The sequence below is a fragment of the Trachemys scripta genome, chromosome 4 (assembly GCF_013100865.1).
Source record: "Trachemys scripta elegans isolate TJP31775 chromosome 4, CAS_Tse_1.0, whole genome shotgun sequence".
NCBI lineage: Eukaryota > Metazoa > Chordata > Testudines > Emydidae > Trachemys > Trachemys scripta.
In genome coordinates this window covers 112343408-112367534 of record NC_048301.1, presented here as the reverse complement: position 1 = coordinate 112367534, position 24127 = coordinate 112343408, and the positions used below count along the sequence as shown (strand labels likewise).

At 44.5% G+C, this 24127-nt stretch overlaps 1 protein-coding gene across 4 annotated transcripts; it reads left to right on the top strand.

Annotated features, from left to right (window-relative positions):
- Positions 1-466: 466 nt before the first annotated feature.
- On the top strand, positions 467-22572 carry GATD1 (glutamine amidotransferase like class 1 domain containing 1). 4 transcript variants are annotated; one of them, XM_034770414.1, is made up of 8 exons: positions 467-666; positions 3114-3190; positions 6609-6714; positions 11183-11290; positions 12160-12254; positions 14895-14988; positions 19176-19324; positions 20657-22572. In XM_034770414.1, exons 1-7 carry the CDS (start codon positions 570-572, stop codon positions 19301-19303), a joined length of 705 nt encoding a protein of 234 aa, XP_034626305.1. In that variant the 5' UTR covers positions 467-569; the 3' UTR covers positions 19304-19324; positions 20657-22572. The 4 variants fall into 4 exon arrangements, with proteins under 4 accessions (XP_034626305.1, XP_034626304.1, XP_034626307.1 ...); XM_034770416.1 differs by lacking the exon at positions 20657-22572 and adding an exon at positions 16789-16900 and having other exon boundaries at positions 498-666; positions 19176-19316; XM_034770415.1 differs by lacking the exon at positions 20657-22572 and adding an exon at positions 16789-16900 and having other exon boundaries at positions 498-666; positions 19173-19316.
- Positions 22573-24127: the final 1555 nt, after the last annotated feature.

Genomic DNA, 24127 nt, shown 5'->3' with positions numbered 1-24127 from the left:
ATTTTGACCCCTCGTGTTTGCATTAGGCTACTGTCCTCATTAATTACATGATCACAGGGTTTTTATTTCCCCTCAGGACCCCAACCACTCAGTGCACAGGCTGCCCCTGCTCTGGGGCTGAATCAGCCTTGTGTAGTGAAGGAGGCTGTCAGCTGTAGGACCCCTGCACACAGCAATGTTAATTCTGGGCATTTCCTAGCTTTGAGAGCTTCACTTTGCAACCTTAATAATGCTAACTGAATGGGGGAACTTTGTATGGCCCCCAGGCCACGACATCTCCTCCTGTCCCCAGCCCCACACAACCCTGCCAAATGACACTCTCTTGTCCCTGCACCCCCGGCCACCACAACCCCTCTCTTGTCCCCTCCCCCCGGCCAATGACACCCCCTCTCGGCCCCACCCCCCTGCCCCGTGGGCCCGGGCGCTGGCGGCGGCGGCGGCGGCGGGGGGGGGACAGCCGGGCGGAATCGAGCGAGGCCCCGCCCCCTGTTCTAACCGGTGGCGCCTGCGCGGTGCGGGCCGGCGGGGCCCGGGAACCTCCGCTGGGGCAGTCGCCCGGGCCCGTCCGTATGAGGAGGCAGCCGCCGCCGCCGGGCCCCGCCAGCGCCATGTCGGAGCGGCCCGGCAAAGCCGCCTGCCTCATCATCGCCAGCGCGGCCTCCGGGGGTGAGTCACTGCCCGGGCCGCCCCCGCGCCGCTGTCAGCGCGGCGTGGGGCGGCCCGGGAAGGGGACCCGGAGCTGGGCCGCCCCTGCGGCGGGAGCCTGCCCTGGCCGGCCTGGCGCCGGTGTCCGCCCGCCTCGTCCACGCCAGCCCCAGCGCGGTGACCGCAGGAGCCGCCCCGCTCCCTGTGCCCCGCTGTGAGAGGGGGACCGGGGCCCTGCTCTGCCGCCGCTTTCCCAGCCCGTGTAGTACTTGCCCGGGGTGAGCCCGCTGCCCCCGCTGGCACAGCGGCGCGCTGAGCTTGGCTCTGGGGCAGGGGAGGGGTCTGTGCCAGCCCCCAAGCCCCCCGTGTGTTCATTATGGGATCCAGGCTGTCCGGGAGGAAATGGAGATGCTGGGTGGTAGACCTGGCTGGCAAACTGAGCTTGCACACACAGCCTCATTGGACAGAGATTTATTAATCGTTTCTAGCAGAAGAAAGACAGGAACAACACTCTGATACTTCAGAGGAAGGTTGGTCTGGTAGTTCAGGTGCTGAGATGGGTTCAATAATCCGCTTTGTCAGACTTCCTGTGTGGCTGTAAGCAAGTCACTTATGCCTCAGTTCCCCACCTGTAATCTAAGGATAATACTACTTCCCTACCTTCCAGTAGTGAGGTGAGAATGAGTTCATTAATGTTTGTGAAAGGCTCAGTTACTGTGCTGTTGCAGGCCGTAAAAATACCTTAATGGCTAGAACTTGCTCTGAACAGAATTTAAGATGTCTATAATTAACGTGTCCAGGCACGATCCTTTCCTATAGTTCTTTATCCTGCTACGTCAGCTGCCAGGGGGTCATTCTTTTAGAAATTTCTGAAGATGGCACAGTCAGTGCTGTTCCTTTTTTTGGAGACTGTTTCAATGCACTTTGGGAAAAATAACCCCAACTATACATACAATATGATGAGGGCTAATTTAGCTACAGCTAATCAGGAAAGAGATCTTGGAGTCATCATGGATAGTTCTCTGAAGACGTCCGCGCAGTGTGCAGCGGCAGTCAAAAAAGCAAACAGGATGTTAGGAATCATTAAAAAAGAGAGAGAAAATAAGACGGAGAATATCTTATTGCCCTTATATAAATCCATGGTACGCCCACGTCTTGAATACTGCGTACAGATGTGGTCTCCTCATGTCAAAAAAGATATACTGGCATTAGACAAGGTTCAGATCAGGGCAACTAAAATGATTAGGGGTTTGGAAGGGGTCCCATATGAGGAGAGATTAAAGAGGACTTTTCAGCTTGGAAAAGAGGAGACTAAGGGGGGGATATGATAGAGGTATATAAAATCATGAGTAGTGTGGAGAAAGTGAATAAGGAAAAGTTATTTACTTGTTCCCATAATATAAGAACTAGGGGCCACCAAGTGAAATTAATGGGCAGCAGGTTTAAAACAAATAAAAGGAAGTTCTTCTTCACACAGTGCACAGTCAACCTGTGGAACTCCTTGCCTGAGGAGGTTGAGAGGGCTAGGACTGTAACCGGGTTTAAAAGAGAATTAGATAAATTCATGGGGTTAAGTCGATTAATGGTTATTAGCCAGGATGGGTAAGGAATGGTGTCTCTAGCCTCTGTTTGTCAGAGGGTGGCAATGGATGGCAGGAGAGAGATCACTTGACATTATCTGTTAGGTTCACTCCCTCTGGGGCACCTGGCATTGACCACTGTTGGTAGACAGGATACTGGGCTGGATGAACATTTGGTCTGACCCAGGATGGCCGTTCTTAACTAATTTTTCATTGGTCTGGGACTTTGGATTTTGTTGCTCTCTCTAATTTCATTAACACCGACTCTGCTTGTACTGTTCCTGTTTTTCAAAGCATTACATTTTCTAATGCCGTTATTAAAATACTAACATCAAGTGTAGAGTGTGAAAGTATTATACATTATCTTTCAGAGTATCAGCCGTGTTAGTCTGTATCCGCAAAAAGAAGAACAGGAGTACTTGTGGCACCTTAGAGACTAACAAATTTATCAAACTGTCTGTACTGGGCTATCTTGATTATCACTTCAAAAGTTTTTTTTTTTTTTTTTTCCTCTTAATTAATTGGCCTCTCAGAGTTGGTAAGACAACTCCCACCTGTTTATGCTCTCTGTATGTGTGTATATATATCTCCTCAATATATGTTCCATTCTATATGCATCCGAAGAAGTGGGCTGTAGTCCACGAAAGCTTATGCTCTAATAAATTTGTTAGTCTCTAAGGTGCCACAAGTACTCCTGTTCTTCTTTTTACATTATCTTTGTGAATATTTCTCCTTGTGTTATTAAAAATGCCCCTAGGCCATGGGAGCCTTTTAGTGACCTGAAGGTTCATTTAACATAGGCTACTTGGTGAAATATGTACTGTACAGTGTAGCTGGGTTTAAGATATGATGATTCTTTCCTTAAGTTGTCCAACTCTTATTTTCCAGGTGTGTCTGCCCAATCCTTTCTTCATTCTTTTACACTGGCTAGCGCTGCTTTTAATCTACAAGTTGCCACTCCAGGGGTAAGTGTGAGAGAACAGCAATTGACACCAGTACATACTATGATGGTCTGAAAACAACCAGTCCTGCATTAATGTAATAGTAGTAGTAGTTATATAAAAAGTACATAAAAACATACATTACTAATACATAAAAACTAGTAATAATGAAAAAGTATGGTAGCCCTTTGAGAGAATTCTGATCATCTTTACAGATGAAGGCCCTTGATCTTTAAACTCTTACATACATGCTTAACTTCAATGAGAACACTCATATGCATAGAGATAAACCCATGCATAAGTGTTTGTAGGATTGGGGTCTATGCTGGTACATTAATTAATTAATAATTATAAAGTCCTCTTGTTTTTTATGTTCTAAAGCAGAAATGGGCAAACTTCGGCCCAGGGGCTGCATCCAGCCCTCCAGACATTTTAATCCGGCCCCTCGAGCTCCCGCCGGGGAGCAGAGCCTGGGGCTTGCCCCGCTCCGGCACTCCAGGCGGGGAGTGGGGTCGGGGGCTTGTCCCTCTCTGTGCAGCTCCTGGAAGCAATGGCATGTCCCCCTTGGGGCTCCTACGTGTAGGAGCAGCCAGGGGCTCTGCACGCTGCCCCCGCCCCAAGCACTGTCCCTGCAGCTCCCATTGGCTGGGAACCGTGGGAGCTGGAGCGGGCACATGTCGCTGCTTCTGGGAGCTGCTTGAGGTAAGCGCTGCCCGGAGCCTGCATCCCAGACTCCCTCCCGCACTCCAATCCCCTGCCCCAGCCCTGATCCCCCTCCCGTCCTCCGAACCCCTCAGTCCCAGCCCGGAGCACCGTCCTATACCCCCGGCCCCACCCCAGAGCCCGCATCACCAGCTGGAGCCCTCACCTCCTTCCGCACTCCAGCCCCCAATTTCGTGAGCATTCATGGCCCGCCATACAATTTCCATACCAGAAGTGGCCCTCGAGCCAAAAAGTTTGTCCACCCCTGTTCTACAGGATGTTTCCTGAAATACTGCAAGAATTTTTAAAAGGGATCTACAAAGGGAAAAAACCATGGAGATTGTGCTCTCTTTTGCTGCTTTGTGTTGTTTAAAGAAGGTTTGAAAAGTCAACTTCTTTCTCCCTCTCTCATCCCCTCAAAAAACCCCAACAAAATCTTTTGTTGCTTGTTTTGTATATAACACATTTTGATCTTTCCGGCTCTGGAAGATTTTGACTAGAGAACTAGGAAAATGATGACATCATAAGAATCAAGATAGTAAAAATTGAGCAATAGAAATGGAAAGGGGTTTTTCAGACTTTTAAAAACTGTTTGACCCAGATTCTCTGCTGCATCTAGTTTCTGCTTGGTATAGCCAGGGGAAGCCCTCAGGGAGCCTGTTGCATCTCTCTGATTCTCAGGGTTGATCTGTTCCTGTCCTGGTGTAACTTAGAACAACCGGGGGCAGCTCTAACTTGCATCACCTAGCAACAGTCCACAGTGTTTACTACCCCAGCTGGGTATAGCCATATGATAACCAGCTCTGGCCATGCTCCTCTGCCTCTGTCCCTATCCTGGGGCGACAGGAGTGTGTGTGTGTTTAGCATAGGAGGCGGGTATGCCAGCTTTGCGCCAGCTGGGAGTTCCTGTACACCAGAGGAATTCTCAGCTGTCAGATCTGTCTGTTTTCTAGTTGACGCAGAGGGATTGGAATTACTACAGAAAATCTGACCCTTTGTGTTTTTTGCTAACACTTTGACCATGTTAGTCATTGAAGTTAAAGGACGTCTTCGTTAAAGATTCTTCATTTTCATTTAAGATGTTAAAGCCTTTAATAAAAACATTGTGTGTACCTGCATAGGATCAAGGCCTTAAGTTCTGATATTCAGACTAATATTTCCCTAGCTTGGTTGTATGAATTATTGGAAAAACAAACATGCGTGTGATTGATTGCAAAGAATCAAATGGATCATAAAAGGACAAATAAGCAACTTTTACATTTAGTCTGGCAAAAAAGTACCAATGTAACACTTCCGTTCAGTTGCACACAATGAAAGGTTGTTTCCCACAGTCCAAACTGAAACTGCTTTCCTGCAAAGTTAATAAGAAAATGACTCACTTTCATTCTGCACTGAGATTTTTGTCTTATTGTCTCAGATACAAACAAGTAAACTGAAATAAAATGTGCTGATCCAACTATCTCTAAATGCATGTATAAAAACTAATAACACAGAACTCCTTAATATTACGAAAGGGACACTTTCCCCAATACTGCTCCATCTCTGTGCTATGTTTACCTTGCTCATCGGGCAAAATCTGGAGTGGATAGTTGAGCCTTATGTAATATCCTTTGGACTTATTTAAAAATTTAGTATTCATATAACTTATTTTGATTAACAAGTTTTTCAGAAATTTCTAAATGGGTTTATTGTAAAATACATTGAATTGGATAACTACTGATAATAGGAAGTAAATCTGCTCACCTCTGGGTCAGTAGTTCAAATTCATTGCAGGCTAACAGATTAAAAATTACCATTTGACAAATGTTTGATGTTTTCTCTGTTTCTAACAGGCTGGAATTCAAATTTCTGACATCACTCTTGAGAGATTAGTAATAGTTAAGTCTGGTTGCTTGTTGTGGCTTCCTCACAACAAACAAATGCAACACTTATAGTTGTAGTTTAAACATCATATTCCAATACAATAACTGTCATTAATAGTTTTAAAAGCATATAAACATGACTACAAAAAATTGAAAAGAGCCAATTGTGTAGAAATTCATGGAAGAGCTTTAGCTCTATAGGCAGACTAGAGTGAGAGAGACTTTTCATGGAAAAACTCACATAATTTGTCAAATTGACAAATATACAGCTGTACTACTGGGAGAGGCCTTTATCTCTGGATCACCAGTTAAAATCCAGTTCAGGACAGAAGTGACTGAAAATTAATACCATTTTATTACTGAAACAAGTTCATTTCTAACAGGTCACACAAATCTGCATCATAGTTTGGCACTAATCAGTACTCTGATTTGTGCCTCTAAAAGGCCAGGGATTAACTGGGCCCTGGAAAATGAAATATCCTCTTCTCAAACGGAGGCCAGGTCTACACTAATAATACTTTGCCAGTATACCTAGAGTGGTATACTAGCTTTTGCCAGTAGAGCTTATTTCAGACCCCCTGAGCAAAATAAACGATACTGGCAAAAACATGTCTACATTAGAGGCTTTTGTTGGCATAGCACATCTCTGTTCCAACAAAAGTTTGTAGTATAGACCTCCTGTTAGATATGGCTTCTTGATTTCAGGATTAAGTCATCTTGGAGAGAGAAATACCTTTTCTGTGAACAAAGAGAGAACTTTTGGTTCCGATGAGCACTAAAGTCCCTGTAAAAAAATAAACTCCACACACTTAGAAACAAACTAAACAAAAAACTGTGTAGTGATATTAACTACTATCTTTGAACAATGATTCAACTAGGGGAAGCTAATTGACTTTGTCGATGTGAATGAGAGCAACATGCGTTGGATACAGGACTTCCGAATGAAATCTTATGCAAATCCTGCCAAGTTGGAGTCAATTGATGGTGAGTATCTTTGAGGTTAGCCTTACATGTCTCCCCTCTATATTGTGAAAACAAATGCTTCTGAGTGTTAAACCTTTGGGAAGAAAGGAGCAAAAAATGTGATGGGTGTTTTTGGAGATGGTCTGTCAACTTGCAGAATGGGCATCACTGTTGTCTTCCCACCCTAATTGCTCGGGCTATTCCCCCTTAAAATTTTCTGGAGAAGCTGCATCATCTGTTGCAAACGGACTGCGTAAGTAATCACTGAGACAAAAACTACAGGAAGAGATGAAACTATAAAATGTCTTTTCTTCTGTTTTTATTAACATGTGTACTCAGCACTGTTCCGGCAGAATATGCCTAACCGAGTACCTTCCCCCAAGCACTTACAATATAAGGGCAAGTGGATGCAGTGCAATAGAATACAGGAAAATTACTGAGGGTATGTCTACACTACGAAATTAGTTCGAATTTATAGAAGCCGGTTTTATTGAAATCGGTTGTATACAGCCGATTGTGTGTGTCCACACATAAAATGCTCTAGGTGCTCTAGTCGGCGGACCGCGTCCACAGTACGAGGCTAGCGTCGACTTCCGGAGCATTGCACTATGGGTAGCTATCCCACAGTTCCCGCAGTCTCCGCCGCCCCTTGGAATTCTGGGTTGAGATCCCAATGCCCGGATGATGCAAAACAGTGTCGTGGGCGGTTCTGGGTACATGTCGTCAGCCCCCCCCCCCCTTCACAGCCACGGCAGACAATAGATTCGTGCCTTTTTACCTGGGTTACCTGTGCAGACAACATACCTCAGCTGAGCTCACCGTCACCATATGTCCTCTGGGTGCCGGCAGACGTGGGACTGCATTGCTACACAGCAGCAGCTGCTAACTGCCTTTTGGCGGTAGACGGTGCAGTAGACTGGTAGCCTTCATCGGCCATCTGGGTGCTGGCAGCCGTGGGGCTTGCCTTTTGGCAGTAGATGGTGTATTACGACTGTTAACCGTCCTATTACAAGTTGGGTCATCGCACATTAGCAGAGTCTTCCCCGAGCACCCGATCGTGCAATAGGCCTGAAGACCATCGTCATACACTAACTGCCAAGCGCCCAGTATTTGCTGCCAAGCACCCAGAAAGATGCCGAGGGCTATCAGTCACACTGCACCGTCGTCTTAAGATGTAAAAAATAGATTTGCTCTGTATTCATTTGCTTCCCCCTCCCTCCGTCAAATCAACGGCCTGCTAAACCCAGGGTTTTCAGTTTAATATTTGGGGGGACCATTCTGTGTGACAGTTGTTTGTGTTTCTCCCTGATGCACAGCCACCGTTCTTGATTTTAATTCCCTGTACCTGTACGCCATGTCGTCACTCGGCCCGCCCTCCCTCCTTCCCCTAGTCCGTCAGATACTACTTTTGCGCCTTTTCTTTGAATTCTGGGTTGAGATCCCAATGCCCGGATGATGCAAAACAGTGTCGCGGGCGGTTCTGGGTACATGTCGTCAGGCCCCTCCCCCCCCGTCACAGCAACGGCAGACAATAGATTCGCGCCTTTTTACCTGGGTTACCTGTGCAGACAACATACCACAGCAAGCATGGAGCCCGCTCAGCTCAGCTGAGCTCACCGTCACCATATGTCCTCTGGGTGCCGGCAGACGTGGGACTGCATTGCTACACAGCAGCAGCAGCTAACTGCCTTTTGGCGGTAGACGGTGTAGCATGAGTGATAGCCGTGGGGCTGGCAGCCGTACGGCTGCATTGCACCAGCCCCTTGCCCTTTGGTAGGCGATGGTATATTATGACTGGTACCCATCGTCGTCGTACTGGAGTGGCTGTCAATCATGGCCACCTGGGCAGACATGCTACTGTTTCGATGATGATGGCTACCAGTCGTAGTATACTATTTTCTGCCAATTGCCCAGTATTGTCTGCTAAGCACCCAGAAGAGGCCGAGGGCGATGCTGGGTGCTGGCGGACGTGGGGCTGCATTGCTACACAGCAGCAGCCCCTTGCCTTTTGGCAGACGATGGTTATTATGATTGGTATCCATCATCATCGTACTGGAGAGGCTATCACTCATGCTGCACCGTCGGCTGCCAGCTTAAGATGTAAAAAATATATTTGTTCTGTATTCATTTGCTTCCCCTTCCTCCATGAAATCAATGGCCTGCTAAGCCCAGGGTTTTCAGTTTAATCTTTGGGGAGACCATTCTGTGTGACAGTTGTTTGTGTTTCTCCCTGTTCCTGTACCTGTACGCCATGTCGTCACTCGGCCCTCCCTCCTTCCCGCCCTCCCTCCTTCTCCTGGTCCATCAGATACTAGTTACGCTGCCATGCTTTGTTATGCAATGATTCCAGACTACGTGCTACTGGCCTGGCGTGGTAAAGTGTCCTACCATGGCGGACGGGATAAGGCAGCCCTCCCCAGAAACCTTTTGCAAACGCTTTGGGAGTACATAAAGGAGAGCTTTCTGGAGATGTCCCTGGAGGATTTCCGCTCCATCCCCATACACGTTAACAGACTTTTCCAGTAGATGTACTGGCCGCGATTGCCAGGGCAAATTAATCATTAAACACGCTTGCTTTTAAACCATGTGTAATGTTTACAAATATTTACAAAGGTACACTCACCAGAGGTCTCCTGTGTGCCCTGAGGGTCTTGGGTGAGTTCGGGGGTTACTGGTTCCAGGTCCAGGGTCACAAACATATCCTGGCTGTTGGGGAAACCGGTTTCTCCGCTTCCTTGCTGCTGTGAGCTACCTACAGTACCTCCATCCTCATCTTCCTCGTTCCCCGAACCGTCTTCCCTGTGTGTTTCTCCAGTGAGAGAGTCATAGCACACGGTTGGGGTAGTGGTGGCTGCACCCCCTAGGATCGCATGCAGCTCCGCGTAGTTGCGGCAAGTTTGCGGCTCTGCCCCGGACCTTCCGTTTGCTTCTCTGGCTTTGTGGTAAGCTTGCTGTAGCTCCTTAATTTTCACGCGGCACTGCTGTGTGTCCCTGTTATGGCCTCGGTCCTTCATGGCCTTGGAGATCTTTTCTAATACTTTTCCATTTCTTTTACTGCTACGGAGTTCAGCTATCACTGCTTCATCTCCCCATATGGCGAGCAGATCCCGTACCTCCCGTTCGGTCCATGCTGGAGCTCTTTTGCGATCCTGGAACTCCATCACGGTTACCTGTGCTGATGAGCTCGGCGTGGTCACCTGTGCTCTCCACGCTGAGCAAACAGGAAATGAAATTCAAACCTTCGCGGGTCTTTTCCTGTCTACCTGGTCAGTGCATCTGAGTTGAGAGTGCTGTCCAGAGCGGTCACAATGAAGCACTGTGGGATAGCTCCCGGAGGCCAATAACGTCGAATTCCGTCCACACTACCCCAATTCCGACCCGCAAAGGCTGGTTTTATCGCTAATCCCCTCGTCGGAGGTGGTGTAAAGAAACCGGTTTAAAGGACCCTTTAAGTCGAAAGAAAGGGCTTCGTCGTGTGGACGTGTCCAGGCTTAAATCGATTTAACGCTGCTAAAGTCGACCTAAACCCGTAGTGTAGACCAGGCCTGAGTGTGTTGTAGCTAGATGAACTGGGTCTTAAGAAAATGTATTAAGGAAGAGTGGGAGAAGGTTTATGATCTGCTAAATGATAGGGTTGTTCATGAAAGAAGGTGTAAAGTGGGCAAAGAAGTCAAAAGGATCAGTAAGAAGAGAAGCTCATACACTGTGGAAGAAGCATGAGGGGGCTGTAAAGTCAGACTGAGGAACTGATGTAGGCAAGAAGTGAGATAGGGCAGAGCCTTGTTGGAAATGAGGACCAGGAGCTTGAATTTATCTTTCTCATCATGGATTTTGCCATGAATTTCAGCCAAGATATGGGCCCTGTCTAGGTATTGCAGTGGGCCTCTACTCCCTAGTGTAGATTGGGAAGAAGCACTAGGCTTGAGATGTCTTTCCCATGATTGAATCAAAGTTGTGCTAAAAAATTCTCGCTCTTAAACAGAGGTGTGGTTTGGGGTTTTTTTTGGTTTTGTTTTGTTTTTTTGCATCTTAATTTTTTTCTTGGGATGTCATGGGCAAGCAGTGAAAATGTTAGAGTTATAAAAAGCCAATATTTTGGCGAGATACATTTGCTCCTGAAGAAAGAGTATACTAAACTAGGCATACTGGTAACTATGGGGTCAATTAAAGGGCTTCTGCTATAGCAGAAGGAAGAATGGTAAATATTTGGCTTGTTAAGAATATTTCTTTAGAAGCTTGTGATCTTTGTAGGCCTTTATACCACAATACAGCTTTCTTCTTCCCGAGCTCTGGACTTTATAGTGAGTCACATAGGTATTTTATTTTTATTTAATTTCTTTGGTATGTGTTTTTATATAGTGTAGTATGTGACTGACTTTTTTGTGGAGTATTTTTTGTTTTGTCAAATAAATTTTGAACAGAAATCATGCTCAGATATTTTTGCCTGTTAATATGGTCTAAACTTGTATTATTCTCTCTTCCTGACTAGGTGCTAGATACCATGCCCTGTTGATTCCTAACTGTCCTGGGGCTTTGACTGACCTTGCAAACAATGGATACCTAGCTAGGATATTGCAGCACTTCAGCAATGAGAACAGTAGGTAAACCCTATTGGGGATCTTTATTTTGTTTTAATAAAATCCGGAGTCTGTATGTAATTCATTACTTCATTGTTGGTCCATGCAAAAGTCCATTTATCTTGCAGTGAACACTTGTGGGCATTGTAATGGAAGAAGTGGTGATGTGGCTAGCAAACTTCCAATTACTTACACAGCTGGAAGAGTGCAGCAGCATCAGAACTGGGAAACTGCTCTAGATCAGTGTGTCCTTTCACTAAAAAAAAAAAAAAAAATAGCAAAACCTTCCTTGTGAAAAGAGATAAAAATAAGATGTTTTGAATGCTTTTGAGAAAGAGAAGAGAATTATTCTGCCTTACCAATGTCCAAACTGGAGTGATGCTCCCTGTGAGTTAGATGGAACTCTTAGTTCATAGCCAGTTGCACAGTATTCCAGAGTCCTCTTCAATAAGTTCCTCATCCTGCAAAGAATCGCATGTGTGCTTTAATTTAAGCACTTGAGTGTGAATAGTCCTGTTGGAACTACTTCTGTTAAGCACATGTGTAACTCTGAAGGATTGGGCCCTAATCTCGTAAATTGGTGCACAGAGAAAACAGTAAAGCCCAAGAGAATGCAAACAATGCCTCATAATATTATTTTCAGAAAGGTAATATACAGTAACTTAAAGGATACTATTTTGGCTGTTCTAACTTTCAGGATATTTACAATTAAATGCATTTCTTAATTTTCTTAATTCCCATGCGTCTGACAAAGTGGGTATTCACCCATGAAAGTTTATGCTCCAATACTTCTGTTAGTCTGTAAGGTGCCACAGAACTTTTTGTCGCTTTTTACAGATCCAAACTAACACGGCTACCCCTCTGATACTTAATTCTCTTTGTTTTTTAGAGCCTATTTGTGCTGTGGGACATGGAGTTGCTGCTTTATGCTGTGCCACAAATGAGGATAAATCGTGGGTATTTCAGGGATACAGCCTGACAGGGGTAGGTACTGTGAAGCAAACTTCTCCCAAAGTGAGGATTTCACTGTGCATGGGGCAGTGTAATTTAGTGTGGTAGTGCCAGGGATTTTGGTGTCATCCTAGGTCTTAAGAGACTTTGGGCCAAATCTAAAGAATCAATCTGACATGTTCAACAACTTGTTATTCGAGAGCTGCAGGGCTGTCATTGGCAAGGGGTGCTGTAGGCCAGGATGGTGAGCTGTGTAGGGGCCCAAGACTGCATATGAGGGCTCTGCTGCAATTCAGCCTTGCTCTGGTGAGTGCTGTCAGTCTCAGTATTTTATAAATACCAGATGAAGGTGATAAAACCTCTAAACAAATTTGCCATAGCCTCTTTGGCCGATAGTTCATGGCTTTAAATGTCCCTAGATACTATGGTTATTCAATTTGGTGCCATAACACTGCTCGTGAATTTTATTTCTATGAATGATTTTTACATGTTAAAGGAATCTAACTCAGAAAAGAGCTATTTGTACAAACTAAAAGAAGTACAAACTCAGGCTGCCATTATTGATCTCTTGCTTATCCTGTTGTGCTGCTAGGCTGTAATGTCTCAGATCACCCACAGACTGTCACCTGTCTATGCAGGATCTAGACTCATTTCTCAATGTGCAAAATTCTTAATTCAACTTTTGTAGTTGAAAATTTACACACACACAGTCAGGAAATTAAAAGTTATGGTTTCCTCAGAAGCTGTAACGCAGACTCCTGGTGCATATATATTTGATATCACAGCATATGCTGATACTTTTAATGTAATATGTGCATTGTGGCCTAGTTATGGTCATTAAAGATGCAGATTTGTTTAAATTGATGATGCAGTTGTACATTGAAATGTGCGATCAGACACAAACACTGTGTCCTGCACGAAATCCAAGTAATTGGGCTCTGCAGTATAGAGATCACTACTAAGCGACATTTCAGTGGGGTTAATCTCTTGCATGTTGTTTACTGGATGCAGGCATATATTTTCTGCTGTTAAATTAGTTGTCAGTATCATGATCTTGTGTGAATGCAGAAGTGGGAAGTTCCTTTATATCATGGTTGAATGGGCTGACCCCAAAAGCAGCAAGGTGGAGAGCTATCTTTTTACCTTCCTTTAGCCAGCACTGCAGGCAAAAGTGCCACAGCAGTAGCTAACAGAAGGCAGATCGCTCATGGGACAGGGCAAAGGGCTTGTCCAATAATCTTTTGTTTAAGAAAAAGTACATCTTATGTGTGATGATTTTGTTTCCATGAATGGTTGAGTGTTAACACCTCCTAGACCATAAGGAACTGAAGGTCAGGCTGTGTTTTATTTGAAAGGTAATTTTTCTCACATTTGCATTAAGGTCTTGGATTGGTTCTGTGACCCCCAATGTCATGATTTGAGAATTGTTAATATACCTGCCTGCCCATCGTGGGTTACCTTCTCATTAGTGTGTTATATTTATTTTAACTTTATGAAGTGCTAGGGTTCAAAAAATCCCCATGTGGATTCCATTAAGATACAACACGATAGGAAAACTAACATCTGTGTGAGTAAGCAAGCAGATGTAATGTACAATGTGTCAGGTTGGAATAGCACATGGCCGGCACCATGTCCCTGTGGGCCCTGAGGGAGCAGGGGCCAATGGGAGCTTCGGGGAGGTACCCCCAGGTGAGGGCAGAGCGTTACAAAGGGGTGTTACAAATCATGAGGTGGAGTTGAATGCCTTTTAACATCCAGAATTACAGAATCCCAGCTAAACATACTCATGGAGTATTTCACTGTAGCTATAAAATGGCCCCAAACATTCCTAACTTTTTACAAAACAACATAGTCGTTAATTCCATCCCAATTTACCATGTTTTGTGGGTACAAACCTTTGCTTATCTCTTCATGTAGGTGATTATACTGGCTTTAATGCTGATGGAGGTCAAGTAACAAACTTTTATCAGAGAGAGCTTGCTATTATCATTATTGCAAAACAACTTGAAAGTAATCAATTGGAAGTTTAATTAAGTGGAATTATATTTATAATTACAGAGCTTCAGGGTGCATTGGTATAAAGCAGTTCTCAGTCAACTATTGTTTTCTCAGAAGCTTCTCTCCTGGTTTCTGGGCATGATGTTCTACTCCTTCCCTGACACTGGCAGACCATTTTCACCTCTCATTATTTAAGATTTGCAGAGACCACAGAATCCGAGAAGGGAGAAGAGCAGAAAAACCCATGACATCCTCTAGGGACATTGCTTTGCTATTCTAATTAAGTGTGACGTTCTCCGATGGTGCCAAAACCAAATCCTAAAATAGACAGAAGCCCCAAATCCTTAGTCATGTACTGTTGGTGCCACTATGAGGTACTTGTGTGCTTAACCTTTCTATGCAGACTGAGATGGACTCCCATGATAATTTCCAGTTTGCTCCCTAATTTGGATATCTGTAGGATACCGGATATTTTGGGGTTTGGGTGTTTTTTTTTTTTTTTTTTTTTAAGTACTCCAAAAATAACTTCCGTTGGATGTTTTTATTAAAAATTTTTGGAAGAAAGAAGTGGGAAGAAGAATAGATTGTGACCGAATATTTTCCTTATTGGTTTTGCTTGGATCTGTCTTATGTAAAAGCTAAGCAGACTTATCTCATTCTCCTGTTTCTTTTCAGCCCTCTGTGTATGAGCTGATAAGGCAGCCCAGTTTTGCCAGTTTGTCCATTATTGTGGAGGACTTTGTGAAAGATTCTGGAGCTACCTTTAGCGGTACGTCACTTTCTGATTGTTAGCCTTTCATGTCTTATGAATGATTGTTGGTGGGTGAAATAGCTTTTATATCAGGGGTTGGCAAACTACGGCCCGCAGGCTGGATCCGGCCCGTCAGGGCTTTGGATCCGGCCTGCGGGATTGCCATCCCTGTGGCACCGCGGGGCTAATGCAGGATCCCTGGCTTCGGCCCGGTGTCACTCTCAAAGTGGCCGGCACCACGTCCCTGTGGGCCCTGAGGGAGCAGGGGCCAATGGGAGCTTCGGGGGAGGTACCCCCAGGCGAGGGCAGAGCGTGGAGCCCGCTGCCCCCCACCCCGGACCGCAGGGACGTGGTGCCGGACACTTCTGGGAGCAGCGTGGGGCAGGCAGGGAGCCTGCCTTAGCCCCGCTGCGCGCGGCTGCCACCCTGGAGCCGCTCAAGGTAAGTGGCGCCGGGCCAGAACCCGCACCCTGAACCCCTCCTGCACCCTACACCCCCACTCTCCCTACCCTGAGCCTCCTGCTATGCCCCGCACCATTTCTGCACCCCAATCCCCTGCCCTGAGCCCCCTCCTGCACTCCACACCCCCTCCTGCACCCCAACACCCTGCCCTAAGCCCCAAATCTCTGCTCTGAGCCCCCTGCAACACCCCACACCATTCAAGCACCCCAACCCCTTACCCTGATCCCCCTCGTACACCCAGCGCCCCTCCTGCGCCCCAACCCCTTGCTCTGAGCCCCTTCCTGCATACTGCACCCCACCCCCACCCCCACCCCAAACCCCTGCCCCAGTCCTACATTCATGGCCCTGCATGCAATTTCCCCACCCAGATGTGGCCCTCTTGCCAAAAAGTTTGCTCACCCCTGTTTTATACCTTTGCCACGCATGTGAGAAGGACCATTACAGAATGTGCTCTGTTACACTCTGTTAAATTAAAATGCAACACATGCTAAAAGACTCTGGAAAGTTTAAAATGTTTTTCCATTACTGCTGCTAATCAAGCTTTTGTGTGTTTAATTAGCAGCTTTCCCCTTTCTAATTAGCTGCCTCTTCCTGATTAGTTCAGTAATGATATTCCAGCATCTGATGTCACAGTCACTTCCATGGTGACTACTTGTGATGTCATACAGATTTGGCTGAAGCTTTATTGAGTGGATTGAGCAGCAGAGGAGGAGTATGTTCAGAGATAAGCCATTTATACCTACCCACGCATTTGGATTATCATCATCAGTTGTCAGGAAGGGGGTGGAATAGAGAAAAAGAATGACAGATTAATGGAATTTCGTAAAATAGTACGTAAAAAAGTTTGATCAAGGACAAAAGACCAAAGTGGTTGGTGAAATATCAACATGTTACCCTGTTATACTGGTGTTTGCTAGTATTTTCGCTGGACAGAAAATCTGTATCATTGCAGGCTCTTTGTAAGACAGTGATTGCTGACCTTGGTTTCTTACCTGAGAGTGCCTTTATAATGCATTGCATGGGTGAATGGAAGCTAAAGAAATGCACTTCAAAATTTGTTTCCCAGGATAGCCTCATGAAATACACAGGGAACTTGATAGAGGACTGGTACAAATAAAGGGCCAATCTGTCCATCATTCCATGCAGGGAATTCCTGTTGAAATCCTCAGGAAGCTTTGATTGGAGGGTCAGGTTTATCTCTATCTTGTAGACAGCTCAGCATATCAATTAGTCGTCAAACACTATATCTGTTTGAAATAGTTAACATCTGTACTGCCGTCTCATTGGATGTGTGAAATTGAAATTATGAAGCAGTGTCCATTGACATCAGTATTTGAATATTTTTCTCTGATTCAGCCAGCAAGCCAGATGCCGTACACATAGTTCTGGACAGGCACCTTGTTACAGGACAGAATGAGAATTCCACTGTTATAGCAGTCCAGAACCTTATTCTTCTCTGCAATGGCAGGTGAGGAACTATGGGTAAAGCACTGTGGGAATGGATTCTTTGACCAGAAATATTTATATTTCAGAAATAACTCTGAATAGTGCCACAAAGATGACAATTTTTCTGATATAACAGAAGTACAAGTCTTTTTAAATTGCAGATTAAGTACATGTTTTGTCTCTTGTGTCTTTTCATTTCCTTTTACTAACGGCATTTTTGATTTACAATTATTGGGTTTGAAATGCACAGCTACACACAGACTGATAAAGGGAAATATGAAATTTGGGTTCACTCAGTCTTTTCATTAGGAGAAATTAATCTTTTATGAGTAAATTCTTAGTGTCACAGTTTCAGGGGAACGTCACCTGTATCCCCCCCATCCATGGTCCACTCCAGGAGTTCCCAGGTGGGTATCGCATTTCCAGCTGCCACTTGTGTCTGGGCGGGAACTCTTGTCCCACTGCCTTCTGACCAGGGGGTTTTAAGGCTGCATAGCTCCCCTGCCTGACACTCTGATATCACCAGCTAGCCAATATGTCTAAAGGCCAGCACCTGTGCTTTGCTTTCTCACTTAGGGCTATGAACAGTGTATTGACAAGTTAAAAAATTACCACACAGTTCTTGCTGAGCAAGCACCTTTATTATTAAGGCAAAAGCATTACAGTAAAAACATAATAAAAGCAATACACACATTTAAACATACCAGGAGTCACCCATCAATTTTATTGGACCCTTGTAGGCCAAAATCATTCAATCCTGTCACAAGGGTTGGGAATCCCCTTGGAGATAAGCTCCTGTCCATTTGCTGAATCAGAAAGAAGCCCTGTGTGTGTTCAAGCTCATCCTTTTATACCAAAAGCTATTTTTTTTTGTCTCTTAGGCCTTGTCTACACTACCAAGTTTTGTCACCATAAACTGCCTTTTGGCGACAAAACAGCAAGAGCGTACACACTACAATGGGACTTTTGGCGACAAAAAACTTCCATCCCCATGAGAGACTTGTGTCTTTTCCCCCTCCCGTTTTTGACAAAGAGCCAGTGTAGACACTGCTGATTGTTTTGTCAACAGAACTGGCTTCCGCCAGTATCCCACAATGCCTGCCCTGATTGCTCTGCTCAGTGTTTTGATCTCTGCTGCCTTGCAGGCATGCGCCCCTCCCCTTTCAAAGCAGCGGGAAGTATCTGTGTGCTGCTCTGCTTGGGGCACAAACAAAGAGCAAATAATTGGAATGCTCCTGTTCTGCCCTGTGCTAGGAACACAGCAGCAGGCAGACTGCTGCAGGGGGAGGGGGATAGACTGCTGTGCTGCTTTGCCATTCCTCAGCAGGGAGAGCTCACACAGCTACTCATGATGCTGCTCTCAGCAGCTGAGGGGGCTGTGGGAGAATTCAGAGAGAATCCCAAGATGCCCAGCGATCAGCTCTTCCTTCCCACAATGCTGCACTGTGGGATACATACCCACGGTGCATTGCTCACCCTGTCGATGATGGTGCCCACAATGTGGACGTGCTCCCTCTGTCGACAGATCAGTTGTGAACACCCTTTGGAGATTTTTGTTTTGTCGACTTTTGGGTGTCAACATAAATTTTGTCAACAAAACTTGGAAGTGTAGACAAGCCCTTAATCTCTGGAAAACTCATCATGAGCCAGTATATACAAACCACCAGGGGGGCGGTGTGCTTCTAAAGTTGGTTGGTCTCAGTGACTCACCTTAATCACCACCCACTGTTTTTAGTTTCTGTAGGAGCTGCAGTAACCCTCCGCCATGGAGTAGAACACATCATACATAAACCATTTGTAAATTTATTACGATGTCCCCCCAAAATACTGCATGGGATTACAATATCTGCCACACTTTGAGCTTTGATAAATTAGTATTTAGGCAACTCCATATATTTTGTATAGTAGGAACGAACAGATTTCAGATACACCTCTACCCCGATATAACGCGACCCGATATAACACGAATTTGGATATAAGGCGGTAAAGCAGCGCTCCGGGGGGGGCGGGGGGGCTGCGCACTCCGGTGGATCAAAGCAAGTTCAATAGAACGCGGTTTCACCTATAATGCAATAAGATTTTTTTTTGGCTCCCGAGGACAGCGTTATATCGGGGTAGAGGTGTATTTGTTGTTAATAGGTTGGTGGTTTCATTGATTTGTTTCTTGGATTTGCCAATATGAAAGACTGCAAATAACAAAAATCTGGATGGGATTAGGTGAATATTGGTTAGAAGTTCCTTTCCAGCTGTGGGCTCGCTAGCCATGTCATGCTGTTGGATGTGTTTCGTTTCAGCAGGAAATGAAGGAGCAGGCCTCCTTGTAGCTGGGATGGATGAAGAGCCAGAGAGACTGAAGGCTTTCTTGTCTGTGAAGGGGATGTCTTGCAGATGGAGAGGGCCATCAGCACTTCTGTTGACTCGGTGATCATGAAGAGGCAGTACCAATGTACGTGCAGAGTGGATAAAGCTTGTGAACAAGAAAGCATTAACGTGTATCACTCCTTAAAGATGATCCTGAAATAGTCTCACTTATCTTTCTGGTAGTGAAACCTTTCTTGCAGATTTTCTCCCCCCTGCCCTTGAAAAAAGAAGTAGATTTTACATGGGAAAACATCCTAAAAAGAGCATTTATATTTATAGTATCAACACTTCTCCTTGTGCTAAGGGCAGAGACCCCACTCCAGGGCTATATAATGCCAGCCCTAGTTGGGAACGTGGTAATTCAGCTCCATAGCAAAACAGTTCTGGAATACTCTCAATTTAGGGCCATTCATTTATCAGCTGGTGCCTGTGGTTCAGATATCAAACTCCACAATTAATTCTGCATTGAATTGCAGTTTGAAGCCTATTCTAGCCCTCTGTCCAATGAGTCACAAAGTTGGCTCCAGACTCTTTAAATGGATTTTTGAAAGTGTGACAGATTTGAGATATAAAGGAAAATGCTTAGATAAATCCTGCATGAGTGCAACTGAACAATTGAGTCTGAAGCAGCTCACCTTGGTGATACCATTGACATAATGTGCTCTTTTCTCGTTGTGTATTCAGGTTAATGCACTTCTGTAAAAAATCTACTCAAAGGTTGTTTTAAAGGACCCTCTAAAAAGTCATTTGCAGTACTGTCTTGTGCAGCATGTATTATGAATTTGTATTGTTTGGATTGTCAGAAATATTGATCTCTGGCAAATACAGTGTCATTGTCTGTTCTTGGAATTAATTTTATTACAGAAGTAAAAATGTAGAAATGAATTTACTTGGACCAAATAGATTTCATCCTGTACGTAGTTTCTTAGCAGATCAATGACTCATTCTCTTTGCATTTCATATTGAGCATGTCATTTGTTCCTTTCCATCCATTTTAAAAATGAAAGGGGACAGTCAGACCATGAAGAAGGGTTTTCCCTCCACCTTAGTCCTAACCATGCGAAAGTGTTTGCTGGAAGATGGATACGTTCATGGTTGGTTTTTTTTCCATGACTGAAATTGAGACCACCCTTTTCTGCAGTATTTTCCAGGGAGCAGGACTCATAAAGTTTCTCCTGATTACGTTTTTCCTTAAAGGGAGCATGAGATGCTGTAATCATAATCATCAGGCAGACCAGCCTTGTTTCCTTTTCTGAGGGGAAATGTTTATTAGCTCTACTTGCTCAAAACTGCTGTGTGAGTTTAAATAATCTGCCATGGGGTTTCTAGGATTTCTGGCTGTGTTATAAACTGAAGTCCTGCTTTCAGATTTGCACTTATGATGGAAATGTTGGTTAAATCTTCATCCCTGTCACAGCTCCTGTCAAGGATTTTCTTTTAGTTCTCTGCTGCCAGAACATACATCTCAGCTGCAGTTTTCAGTGGACCTTCCAGTGACATGATGTGGAACATCTATTTCATTAGCAAGTAGAGGTCCAGACTGAGGCCATGTCTAGACTACAAAATTAAGCCAACCTTATTTACATCAGGATACAGTCATTGCGGTAATTACATCACTTGTGTGTGTTTACACTTTGCTACTTATGTCAGCGGTGCACGTCCTCACCAGGAGCGCTTGCACCAGTTGAACTATCAGTGTGGGGCAGTGTGGAACAGCCAGCAACAGTCAATGTAAGCAACAGTGTCTGCACACACTGTGTTGACCTAACTAAATCAACATTGACTCTGCGCCTCTCATGGAGGTCGAGTTAAGTCAGTGTAACAGGCCAGTTACGTCTGTGGAAGCGAAATTTTACTGTAGATGCTTATATAGGTCACTGTAAGCTGTTTTGCGTCTACCTAACTCTAGAATAGACCAGGACTGAGATTGGGGCCCTGTTGTACTGGTTGATGTATTCACACAGAGCAAGAGAGAGGCTCTCCCCAAAGAACTTACAGTCTAAATAGACAAAACAGACGCCCTATCCACTAGACCAGAGGTTCTCAAACTGGGAGGCGGGCCCCTGGGCGGGGGGGGGGAGGGGAAGGGCAGCAGACTGTATTTGGGGGGAGGGGCGAATGAGCTGCTTTAGGGGGAACAAACTTACTGTGCACATTTTACCCACAGCAATAAATAACTAGCAAAGCTGATTCCTCCAGACATCGTAGCTCCTCAGATGGCGCTGTGCATTTGACTCTAGATGGCACTGTGCATATTGATGGATTTTGTTAACCTTGCATTATACAAAGTTGTTGTCATCTGTATGTTAATCTGTTTGCTACGACACGGCATGCACATTTCATTGTAAGCATCGACCACAATCGCTGTTTTGCTTTTGCTCTTATTACAATGGATTGTTGGCTCTGTTTGGATCAAAGCCTTACTTGTTTTTAATATTTAAGTGAGAGCTGCATATTGCTTTTTTTTATTGTGGTGTGTGTGTGTGTGTGTATATATATATATATACACTTGTGTAGCAGGAGGAGGGGGCATAAACTACTACAGATACAAGGGGGGCACAATCAAACAAGTTTGAGAAATACTGCACCAGTCTACACTGCCTCCCATATCTCTCTAGCATGTTCCCAGCTTTGATAGTCCATATTCCTGCCTCTCCCTTCATTTCCCCCCTTTCTCTCCCCCATTTAAAAGCAGTTGAGAGAAACCTAGTTCTCTAAGGGCAGGAAACTGAAACTTGCTCTCAAGACTGCCAATCTTTTCTGCTTTTATTTTTCTTATTGAAACATTTAGGGGCCAGTAGAGAAGACTTGTAATTTCACCAAGGCTCATTTCACCCAAAATTAGAGTCCCAAGTACTATTTTTTCCCCCAGTGACAGCTTGAACTAGAAGTGTGATGGCAAGAACTTGTGGTTTTGAAAGCGCAAAGTGAAACGTAACTTAATTCAAAATAGTTTTTGATTGGATTTGGGTAGTAAACTGGGTTCTATTTCAAGCTGTGCCTTGGGCTTCCTATCTGATTTTGTGCAAACTTATTAACATCTCAGTTCCCCATCTGGAATAAGGGACTACAACCACGTTGCCATCTCAGGGGAGTGCTGAGGCTTGATTCCTAATTGGCAATGTGTTTGGTGACCCTTGGATTGAAGATGCTAGATGAACTCAAAGTATTAAAAAGGTAACTGTCCATCGTAACACTTCCTGTTGTAGCTGCTTATGTGTTTTTTTTGACTCTTGTGACTATCTACTAAACTTTGTATGCACCTGTACGAGGAAGTTTTCCAGGTTAATCATTGTAAAAAATATGTATATGTTAAATGTACTACATAATATTTTTGAGTGCCTCCTTGTTCTCACATTAAGGGACTAGATGAAGAGGCGTCTTCCCTATTTTTCATTATTCCCTCACGTGTGCCCTTTTTCTTTCTGATCTAAATAGTCTCCATATTGGAGTCATTTTTATTGCAAAACAGGGAGTAGGCATTTCATGCCCTAGCAAGAAGTGGCTGGATAGGTGATGCATAATGTCTGCTTGCACTGTCTGATGAAAAAAGAACATTGGCTGTTTGGTAGTGACCTGATTTCTAATAGCAAAGCAAGTAAGTGATTTTGAGAAGGAAACCTCACCCTAATGTGCATGGTGGACTAGCAAGTGACAGCCTTAGAAATTTTAGTGACAAATAGTGAACAATTGATGCTGACCCTATTTTTAAAAAATATAGTTTTCATACAATATGACCAATTTAAACTCAGAGCTGTAGACGGTTCTAGGTTGATGGAAGAATTCTTCCATTGACCTAGCTACCGTCTCTCAGGGAGGTGGATTTACCACTACAGTGATGTAAGAACTCCTCCTGTCACTGTAGTGAGTGTCTACACTGGGGTGGAAAGAATGTCAGGCTGTCTTACAAAACATGTCCAAAGAGCATGTTAGCTTTCGGAGGAGTCTTCCTGTTCTTTGGTTACTGGATAAAAGTGCAAGGACACTAGCTTCTGCTGAGTGGAGCAGTGAAAGGGGTAACGGGATGAAAAAGGGGTAAAGGTAACCACAAAGGAAGCTGCAGATACTGTTTGGCTCAGGCTTTTTTAAATTTTGGAAGAAATCCTGGACTGAGAAAACATTGCAGTGATTTCAGATGGTGAAATATATTTGATTTATTTAGAAATGCAGTTGCTGTATCACTGAATTACTAAAATATGTTAGGGTGAACATTGTTATGAAAGTTAGTGCCATTTATCCCCCATTTACCGGAGCACAGAGAGCTGATATCACTTTTAATCAGCTTACATCTCATGACACACTCTCCTGTCCCCTCGCCCCTGGAGGGGCTGATAGTCTCATAGTTACAGTTTTCATAATTGAAGAACTATTGGAAAATGTTTTCAAACAGCAATATGTCTCTTGAACTTGCTTCTCAAATGCATATATGGTATGTTCTTGGTACCAAAACTACTGGCGTGTTTAACATTCCCATTCATTTTGAAATTGGTTAAATGCAAACAAAGTTGAAGTACAGGCACAGAGAAAGAAATGAAAGGTTAAGTCATTGTTATGTGCCCAGCTATTGGACCATCTCTCAGCTGTCCTTTATTTAGTCCCAAAGTTAAACATGTTCCACACAAATTTGGCATCCCCCTCATTTTATTGTTGAAAGTGTATTTACAGCAGAAATAAATAATCATGAAACTGCAGTTGTGGAAAGAGTGTCACTAAAAAAAAAATCCCATGACATTTTAAGTTTCCTCCCTGAATAATTTTTGACCCTTTCTGAATCTGCCACACGTTGTGTTATGCAGAGTATTGTTCTGTGTTTGGGTCTTGGCAGGTTGAGAAGTATGCATAGTAGGCATCTCAGTTCTCGCATCCAAGCAGCGACCTTTATTATGTG